We start from the raw sequence: 10,843 nt of genomic DNA, 5'->3' as shown, positions 1-10,843 counted from the left end.
GGAAGTCTATTTTGCCTATTTTCATGCAACCTACCATTTAGTGTAATGACTTCATAATGTAGTTAGTTGAAAAAGACGTTGGGATTTGTCATTGTTTTCTTTGCTGTGGTTCCCTCCACTTTACTAATCTCCTACCGACTGTAAGCCTGGAAGGAGGAGGAAGAGAAAAAAGGCATCCACTAAGCCTCTATCTATAGAACAATGGTCACCCTGAAAATTTCCGTTATAATTTCTATTATTTTCTTCTGCAGAAAAAAACAATTTATAGTTTTTAAATGCAAATAGTTCAAAACAGAAAAACAGTAATAAAAATGCCAGATGATATAGCCTTGGAATTTCCAACTTAAACCAGTGAAAATGGCTGTGATGCTTTTGAATCAAGAGTTTAAAGATACTATATGAATTTTGAGATGAGAAGCTCAGAGTTGTTACATTTGAATTAAGTTCATAAAATATCAAAGTTCACATTAGAAATAAATACTTTTTACATGGCTTTATATTTCCGTTTACTAACCTTTTCTCATCAAGTTCTGGTAATCTTTAGAAAAAACTTTGAGTATTATAGAAATGTTTATTTTTTTGAATCATGAAATTTAACTTTGGTTTCCATTTGGGATTTTCTCACATGTGTGTCACTTGTGAAAAATCTTAAGTTCAAAGAAAAAAGTCAAGCCATTAAATAGACTGGGAAAGAAATCCTAAATTATGATTTATGATTTATAGATTCTTCATATTTTAGACTGACTTATACAGGAAACCGTGAAGCCAAGAAAATCTATTGCAAATTAAAGAGGGGACTGAATAATGTATATTTGTTATGTAGAATTTCTACCCTTTCCAGAAAGGGTCAATAAGCATTCTGCATAAGCAAAATTGCTCTCTTAATTTAAAAATTTCTTTGGAAAAAAAAGTAAAAGTTTCTTTGGAGGAAAAATTATTGTTCTCTAAACAAATTTCAAGCTTAACTTTTTAATTTATTCTGTATTCATATCTTCTTAAGTATCTAGAATATTTTATAGCTTTGATTGTGGCTGAGTAGATACATATTTTTGGACCAATATTTAGGGTGGAACCGTAAATCGCTAAGCCTATCTCAACAAATATTTATTAAACATATACTATACTTCAATTATTAAAACCTATCCATCAAAATTTTAAAAGGAGATGTGCTAGTGTGTGTATGTGTCCATAGAGTAGGTGCATAGCTATGTATAACTTTAATAAATTATAATGTGTTTTCATGCTAAAAACATGAATTTATAGGCAAACATCTTCTCTTGGCTTATGGAATTAGCAATCATGTAGGCAATGGAAATGGATTAAGATCATTTAGAACAAGAGTGAAAGATCATTGAATTTGGGACATAGGCAAGGAACTGTTTCTATCATAGATACTGGGCATGCGATATATTAGGATATCAAGGATACTTTTCAGAAGAATGAAAATTCATTGCCGAAGAGGTGTCTGAGTCCAACAAGATGTTAAGAACTAACTGCTGTGCTCTTCTGTCTCTAAGGTAGTCCCTGTGTAGTCAGACGTTTTTTACTGCTGTGCCCCATCCAGTAAATGAGTGTGATAATAGTGCAGGTAATGGATGGGATCCACTACAGGGATTGTGCACCCCTTATATAAGCATCGCTTTTGCTCATTTATGGAGCTCAGATCATCTCTGTAAGGTTCATTATGAAATATTAGCGCTGTTCTGTGATTCCCAGCTAGGTAGTCAGTTAGTCGCTCCCAGAAAAGAGTGTGCTTCCTGCTGGAGTAAGAAGTCCTCCTTTGTTGTCTAGTTAGGTACGCATCAGAGAGGACAGAAAAATGGGGTGCGAAGGGAGGGTCTTCAGGGCTGCGTGAGTTACTTTAATTTCTTTGTAAAGTCAGATATTAGAATATCGTCTTCTTGTGTTATTTTCTACTTGTGTTGCAGAATGTTTAACAGAAAGATGTGTGGGCACAGGGTTACGTCAACTTAAACTACATTGTAATGGGACTTGAGTTGAAAAATCTATGCACATAATTTTAGTTTCCTTTTAATTTCTAAAGAAAAAGTTATGAGAACATCTAGACATTGGACAAGTGATTGACAGGATTTTATTTCACCTTTTTTCAAACGACAGGTAATTATTTTATGAATAAAACACAGATAACAGACCAACAATTAGGAATAATGGTTATCTTCTGGGACATCAGGAGATAACAACAGGCTTTTTGTATTTTTGATGGCTGCTGTCTCTAGAAGTTGCAAAGGGCTGATATAGCCTAAAAAGGTGTGTGGTGTGCAGGAGTGGGGTAGGGTGTAACTAATACCGGCTTAGGTAAGCAGCTGCCATGCATCTCTAATGAGACACTCAGCCAAAGCCTTGCCTGCAAGCTCTAAAGCTTCAGATGCTGTATGTAGTTAGAAAGACTGGAATTTCTTTCTGAATTACTTTATTACAAAGTTATATTTATAAGAATTTGAGCACTCTACACATATGCATACTTCTAAGATGCCATCAGAGTAAAGACCAACAATTTGGTTGCATTTCAGGGAGAAAGGCTCCACTGAAATGAACATTGGGAGGAAACTCAATTTAATGATACTTCGGAGTCTATTCTTGCTTCATATACTGTTTTCATTACAAGGTAAGAACTTATATGAATGTTTTACCTTATTTTATTGTGTTCTAGCCTCTCTTGCAACTGATAGGAGCAGCACTTTGAAGTCATTAGAATGGATACATACTAAATGACACCGGGGCCACCTTTTTTGAAAATTCTTAGCGATGCAGATAATTTGGGACTTTAGTTTTCATTTTTTGAGTCTTTTCTTCAAATATTAAAATTAGGCTTTTATCATGATAGGCAACTATAATGAAAGAAACTCTGATTCTAATTTTTTCTTTTCTAAAAGATGATTTAAAATAGTTGTCTGTATAACTTAAACATTTGAATTTTATAATGAATTAAGAAAAATTGAGTACTTAAACTTTTTTCATGCCATCAACCCAAAGAATGGTAAAAAGTTCTTTGTAAGAAGGACTTTATCATGTAGGGCTAAGAATTGATTTTCAATTATTTTTAAGGCAATTTTATTTAAAAGTTAATGTTTATAAAATATTCTCATGGGGAAAGCATTTATTTACATTAGTGTTTAATACCTGAAAAGAGTTGTATATGTTGGAGCTTGTAGGAGAAGTGGGAGAAATTACTGAAATGTAAGACTAGCAAGGTCATGGGCCCCATCTTCCAATCTTTATAGTGACTGAAATTCCAAGGGGAAAATGTCATAGAGCACTGAGAGCTTGGAGGGGACTTTCAAGATGCACTTGCCCAATACCATCATTTTTGATGTGTTTGCTAGCTTGCTCAAGCTTGGCATTTACTAAGGGGTAGGACCAAGCCTAAAACTTGGATCTCTGAGTCCAATTCTAGTGTTCCTTCCACCCTATTATGTCTCTGTGAATATAGGTACACTGTTCCTTCTATCCAGATTAACAGTCCCTCTGATGTCTCACGGGGAATTGGCTGCTCAAAATCCACTAGAAAATGCAAGCTAACTCACAGCAAAACTCAGTCTAAGTTTTAGAATTTAGGCTAAAATGATCTGCTTAATAACCAGATCATGGGACCAAGACATTTGGGTAGTTTTTTCTCTGTTCTTATCTGTATATATTTATCTCTGGCAGGATATATTTGTGCCTCATCCATCTGGACGAAAGTATCAAAGTGAGTATGTCTTATTCTCTCTGTCCTCTCAAACATAAAGTTAATGGGAATGAGCATCACTCAGCAGATAAATGTATCTGCTTTTGAAAAGAAAATAAATGAGATATTTTGTAAAATAAGGGCATGAGATGTAGTTCTTTAAAAACAGTTCCACAAATTAAAAATTATCAGTCATTAATTTCCCTATTTATGAAGAAAAGTTCTTTCTTTTCATTTTAATTATACGATGAGTTCTTGGTGGTGTCCAGTGACTGTAGATACTAAGGAGATATTACTTTCACTTCAAAGAGTTATAAAGAGGTTATGTTGGGTAATTTCCCCTTTTATATTCTTATTATTAATATACATTGATTATAAATGTGCTGTAACTTAACATAGAGTAAAACAATTTTTAATGATTAAAACAATAAAATCGTTCTAGCAGTAAATAATGAAAATCATTTTTTGGGTTAAACCGATCTGCTTAACGAAAAGCAAAATTCTGTTCATCATTTGATTTTGATAGATCACAGTTTGTGATGTACTTTTTCACATTAACGTTAATCCGTGCTTTATGACATGGAAAGGGAGAGAAGTATTATGTTTGGAATAAGCAAATGTGCTCTTGACGAATACTTACCTCACCAGTTTTATGAAGTCATGTGGAGAAAATATCCTGTGTGTTGGTGCCACAATATTACATGATTTTGTTTATTTCTCTATCTTGAAGTTCCTTCCTAAAATTCAGTTTACATCAGAGATTGGAGAGATCTGGGGACACTCTTGAATTTTGTAAAATGAGACAGCACCACCACCCAAATCTAACCCCTCCAAGAGGTGGGGGCGGGGGGGCTTTTAAATGTTAAACCAAGAAAGACCTCTTTGATAAAGTGATGGAAATCAGGAGGAACACATCAGCTCTCTCCTGGGAAAGCCTTGTTCAGGTTGCCAAGGGGCCTTTGACTATACAAGTTCTTTTTGTTTTCTTCCAGAAACGGATTTAATGAAAATCGACAGAAAAGAGCTCTTTTAGCAGCACAGGTAGGTTATGCCTCTGATGGAGAGAGGCAGAGAAATAATCCATTCTGCTTCGGGACTCTGCTGTCACTTCAACAATGAGACCTTTGTGAAGGGGAATAAAATGCTAAAAACAAGACAGGAAGGAGAAGAGGCAGAATAACTTCTCTACTGCTTTTCTGCAACCCTCACCCTCATGCTTGGTTCACATTGACTTGTTTGCTCAAAGGCTTTTTTGCTGTTCACCTCAGTTACCTACCGATAGGCTCACAGCATGTGTGGGAGATTTAATCTCATCTACGTGCCAGAAATTTTTAATTGGTTTAAAAATTAAGGACGATATCAGAGCAATGATAGTCGAACAAACCCAAGTAAGCAGGGGCAGAGAACAGTATACATGATGCAGAAGGGCATCAGAGGCGACCTGGTGTCCTGACAGACGGCTTTTATAGTGTCTGACAAATCTCCATGACAGACACTTCTGGACAGGTAACCTTTATTTTTGGAGGGGTGTGTAACACTGAATCTGAGAAGGCCCTTTTGCCAAGATCCCCTTAATAAGGGATGTTGGATAACATAATTGCAATATTTTCCAACTCTGACTGGAATGTTCGAAGAGGTGGGTTTAAAAAATATTTCTCTGTAAAAGATAGTTGGGAAAATAGAGAATCCTAACTTAAAGGTATATGTGGGAAATTAATGTGATTTGGGTATTTATATAGCGAATGGCTTATGTATTCAACGAAGACTTTGTCAAATTCTAAATTGCAATCAATTCTGCTAGTATTTTCTGGTAAGTGCCTGAATTTTTATATTTTTTTGGTGTTAATTAAGGAGAACTGAAGATGGGTTTGACAGTTTAGAGGACAGAACTAATTATTCTTATTCAAAATAGAAATCTTTTTTTTTTCTTTTCTTTTATACTTAGGCAAAAGATTGGAACGGAAACACTTTATTCCCCTTAAAAAAAGTGTTTTATGTACTTAAGTACTTATGCATCATGTGAAGTGATTGAAATGGTTTTTCTCTGAGAAATTTAATGACATGTTTGTCTGTTGACCATGTTGACCACAAAAAGACATCAGCATGACTCAGTAGAAAACCCAATTTTGAAAAAAACTGCATTGTGGCGCACCCACCATTGTAAAAAATCTGTAAAATACACCCAAAATTGTCACATAAGGTGACCTATGGGGGAGGTTATACTGTTGTCCATTTAGATATTTCTAGAATTTGTCTAATTTACCCCAAAGGAGTTACCTTCAGTTAGCAAGTGAGGAACACACTTACCTTGTCGTGACTTCCCTTTTAGAGAGAATGAAGAGCAGGCCACCTGCACCTGCTCGTCTGTATCCTGCAGCTAGAGAACACGCATCAACATTAGGTAACATCGGAACAGGTTTTAAAAGAAGAAAGCCTGAAGAAGAAGGGCAGTGAGGTCGTAATCGCGCGTTGCACTGTTTAGGATTGAAATTTCATCTGTCGTAGGCCCTTCTTGTCCACCGATTCACAGTTCCTGCTCTAGGAAGATGGAGCATTGATGGATAGGTGTCTGTGCAAGTAAGGATTCAGAAATATGTTGGCAAGGGGATGAACAATGAGCCAAGAAAGGGGAGACACGGACTTGTGTCAGTGGTATATTTTGTGCCACAGTGATTTCTCACCACAAGACAGTTTCTCTGTGCTTCTCACGCTCCTGTGGAGATGTTATCAGCAAGGAGGAAGAATGGGCTGTCATCTTTTATCGGTTAAGTGGATGTATGCGTCCAGTGCCTGGAGTTCTTTCGCATTTGTGTTACATTTCAAAAGTCGTCTCCTGTAAGCAGGTGCTGAGACAGAGGCTTAGGGGCAGGTCATTTATTTGGGGGAAGTGCACAAATGAGACCAGGAAGGGAGCAAATCTTACAGTGTGTTAAGGAGGGGCTTCTGGGGCTCAGTCTTGGTGGGGGTCCCCTGAGGAGCTGTGTAGAATGAGGTGTGGAATTGTTTCTCCAAGGGATGGGGGAAGTTGGGGTACTTATCTACTGATTCCTGTCTCTCATTGGTTGAGGGTGGCCTCTGGGGGATCTTCTGTCCCCAGGAAGGCATTTTCTGTGGTCTTTCCTGTTTGGATTCTGCCCTGAGGCAGAGACAGAAAGAAGCCAGTGCTTGAAGTTGAAGGGTCTTGAAGGGTCTTTTTATCTCCAGAAATCTCAAGGTTTATTGCGGTTGTGTAGATTAATATAAATCTCTTTGTTGCTAGTTCTCTATGTGTGAGGCACTAATTTACTGTCATAACTGCACAATTAAGTCAGTACCCATCATTCCCGTTTTACAGACAACGAAAGAAGGCACTAAGAGGTTAAGAAACCCAGATGCAGGTGGGCTGAGAGGATGTGGAGGGAGATTCAACAGAATCATTCATAATCGTGGTTCTAAACAGGCTTATATTAAGGGGGCACGTGTTGTAATGATCACTGGGTGTTATACGCAAATAATGAATCATGGAACACTACATCAAAAACTAATGATGTACTGTATGGTGACTAATGTGACATAATAAAAAAAATAAAAAAATAAAAGAAAAAGAGAAGGCTTGGCAGGCACATCACTCCTATTTGAATAATGCCTATTTTCAGTTCAGTTGGTATTTGTTGACGACACACAGGAGACCGTGCTGGAGGCATAAAATGAATAACAGTGCTTATTGTCTAGATCCTCAATGCCTAGAGAAGATAGGCCGGTAAAGAAGTCATTTCTGTGTAACTTGTCCATTGAATCTAAGACACCATCAATTGTTTGCCATTATTTATATGACTTGAAGACAAAAGTGCTCCCAGTTATAAATGTAAGATGCCATTCTGTGTTCAGGTTGGTTAAAAAAGTAAAAGCTATGTATGGGTCTTGTCTTAGCATCGGTGAAATGTGAAATGATACATGGCACATGTGGTCAGTGGGATGCTACGTAGCTAGGATGCTTCTGCGGCCGGAAGGCTGGGGTGTTGAACAGTTGTTATTTCCGTGGAGGTGCAGCCTGAGTTAGGAAGAGGATATGGAGCAAAAAAAATTATATATTCTAGCCTTGGTTATTCTTGTCCGATGTATTCAGTTTTTGCCTAATAATAAAAATAGGTAACGTATTTAAAACTCTTGTTGAAGCCCAGCACTACTCTTACGGCTTTACTTACCCCATTTCATTGAATACAATTCTACTCTTATTCCATTTTATAGATTGGGAAACTGAGGCTGTGCAGGTTAAATAATTTGTTCAAGGTTATAAGCCTGTATGAAGCAGAGTTGAAGCCACTATACACTTTTAGTGAGTGTCACAGATAATTCACTGGAGCTGAAGTCAGATTTTGGTGCCCAGGAATATTAGTGGCTGTGCTAGAGGTAGGCAGTTGGAAACAAGATGGCTGCAGAGAGGATAAAATTTGCTGTCTTGGGAATTCAAAGTCAGTACTGTTGTGAGTTTAACCTAATTTGAAGATAGAGGCAAAGGCAAAAAGGGGAGATTGAGCGGTGAGGATAAAACCTGGGAGGAATGAGAACAGGAGACAGTGAACTTGAAGGCATAGTGTTGAGCAAGGAGTTTATTCGTTTTTTTTTTTTTTTTAAAGATTTTATTTATTTATTTATTTGACAGAGAGAGCGGCAGCAAGAGAGGGAACACAAGCAGGGGGAGTGGGAGAGGGAGAAGCAGGCTCCCCGCTGAGCAGGGAGCCTGACGCAGGGCTCCATCCCAGAATGCTGGGATCATGACCTGAGCCGAAGGCAGACGCTTAACGACTGAGCCACCCAGGTGCCCCAAGCAAGGAGTTTAGAAAGGAGTGTTGAAGTTGAGAGAGAGTGTGAGAGTCCTCTTCTCTGGCATGGAGCAGCTTTGGCTGTTAAAAGAAAAAGTATTTTGCTGGAAAATACCAAAATAAAACTCTGTGTGTGGGAAGGAGACCAAGATCTGTTGAAGTAGGACTTTGCACCTGAAGTCACATTCCTTATCACCCCTTTCTTATTGTCCTTCACCCTTTCTGGTTTTTCTAACATCTGGTACTCAATTTGACAATTATGTGGCAGATTTTGGGAGTTTGTGTTCTTCTGGTGAACATAGAAATGCTAATCGAAAGGACATTGCTTCAGACCATACACTGAATTGTCACTGAGTTTGAATAAGAACCCTTAGTTAATTAGGTTTAGTAATCCACAATTTTTTGCTAGTAAGCTATATTGATCTCCAGAAATCTTAAGGTTTATTGGGGTTGCGTAGATTAATATAAATCTCTTTGTTGCTAGTTCTCTATGTGTGAGGCACTAATTTACTGTCATAGCTGCACAATTAAGTCAGTACCCGTCATTCCCATTTTACAGACAATGGAAGAAGGCACTAAGAGGTTAAGAAACTTTTTTTTTTTTTTAAGAGGTTAGGGAACTTGCCTAAGAGTATGGAATGGAAGAATTAGGACTCTCATCCAGGTCTGTCTGATTCCATAATTCATCCTCTTAACCATTACCCTAAAGTGGTGGGGAGTCTATAAACAGTTATATTTGAATGTTCTATGAATTTTAAAGTGTCAGTTCTTTGGAGACTGAGGGGGACACAGTCACACTGTAGCAGCAGAAGCTTCTGTGGATGGTGTCTTCACAGATGGCTCTGCAGGGAGTGCGGACATCCCTGTCTGTTGGTTCATCCGCCCCATGCATTTTCTCCAGACCCATCTGCGCTTCGAAATATCAGAGAAGAACTTCTTCTGTAGGCAAAGCAGTCAGTTAATGCAAAGATTAGATTCCACCCAGGTCCTTTTTCAAGGAGGACAGGGAGGCAGGAGAAGAATGAGTTCAGAGAGGATAAAGACTCATCAAAATCAGGTAAGAGGCAAAACCAAACCTTGAGGTCAGGTCCTTTAACCACAAAGGGCTTCTCTGGGAGCCTCGCTGAGATTGCCTCCATAAGCCAATGAAATAGAGTCAGCACTTTATAATTTCTCTATCTGTAACTGTTTCCCAGACTTCCTGATTTTATTGTTGGTCTTGAATTAAATCTGTCTTGAATTCTTATTTCTGTCTTTCAAAGTTGGAAGCAACGTCTCCAAGATATTTCTTCCATGAAGCTATTAATTGGGGTGAGAGCAAAATAAAAGGTCAGTGTCACACCTTTGTTTTTGTATTTGCTTTCTTAAAAGTCCCCTTTGAGGGATATATTGAATTAACTGTTGCCATTGAATGCAAGGAGGAAACTGACCCAAGGTGGTAATAATAGTAATAGCTAAGTCCATTTCATGTAGAAATTTGAATTTCATCTGGAAATTAAACAATTAGACTAAGCTGATAACTACATGATCAGGAAGAAATATCACTGGGTATCACACAATTTTTTTCTGAGTCATTTACTGGCTCCTCGATTCCTTATTTTTGCTCACCCATTTCCCATTTTCAATAAGCAGAATGCTGATGAGAATTTGAACTTTAATTCAGAATTTTCATTTTACTTAAAATAACAGTAATTCTTGGCTAGTTTTGGTTTGAATCTTGTTTTCAAGAGAATAAATAGGGCTGTAAATAAATTTTTGAAGGAGATACATGTGTGTCTAGGTGTTTAGATATTTATTTATTAGATATTTATTATTAAAATGTAAGGTTGTGATCTAAGATCAAATTTAAAGGGGAAAAAAACTGCATTTAAATTTGTGAAAAACGTATGTTTTTACCTTGATTGATGATCAAAATTGAAACAGCTCATTTTTCCTCAGGTAAGATGTACTTAGAGAGTGGTAGGTGTTTAAATGTAAAGAGATATTTTGGCTCAATGGATCTTAAGGGTAGAAGGACAATAGGGTTTTTAAATTCTTGACTTGCACAGAATTGTTGTTAAATCATTGCAGTTAGTTAACTGCCTTCCACGACCTTAACATAGTCCAGAGAGGCACTACTTTATGGTGACTCAGAGATGTGTTCTCAGTCTCTTGATGTGTTACTTAAATTCTTCCTGCTTGAAATTTGCCAATTGCTTCTTGCCCTCTCTCCTTATTAGAGGAAAAATTTTCTCTGTGATTCATTTGCATTTTCAAAACTCAGGAGCTCATAGTTTCTTGTTTCCTCTTGTCAACAGAATCCTTTGGGGCAATGTTTCTTTCCATGAAAAAGAATATTTTTGCTTACAGCCAG

The 10,843-nt window shown here is 37.3% G+C and overlaps 1 protein-coding gene across 1 annotated transcript in view; it reads left to right on the top strand.

Annotated features, from left to right (window-relative positions):
* Positions 1 to 2,550: 2,550 nt before the first annotated feature.
* OTOGL (otogelin like) overlaps positions 2,551 to 10,843 on the top strand; it is a 127,954-nt gene continuing 119,661 nt past the window's right edge. The window contains exons 1-4 of the mRNA XM_057316538.1: positions 2,551 to 2,626; positions 3,670 to 3,709; positions 4,681 to 4,729; positions 9,753 to 9,819. Of these exons, the coding sequence (XP_057172521.1) occupies positions 2,551 to 2,626; positions 3,670 to 3,709; positions 4,681 to 4,729; positions 9,753 to 9,819 (232 nt within the window). The remainder of the gene's footprint in view (positions 2,627 to 3,669; positions 3,710 to 4,680; positions 4,730 to 9,752; positions 9,820 to 10,843) is intronic.

The sequence above is a fragment of the Ursus arctos genome, unplaced genomic scaffold (genome assembly GCF_023065955.2).
Source record: "Ursus arctos isolate Adak ecotype North America unplaced genomic scaffold, UrsArc2.0 scaffold_21, whole genome shotgun sequence".
Lineage (NCBI taxonomy): Eukaryota > Metazoa > Chordata > Mammalia > Carnivora > Ursidae > Ursus > Ursus arctos.
This window is presented reverse-complemented; position numbering and strand designations above follow the sequence as displayed.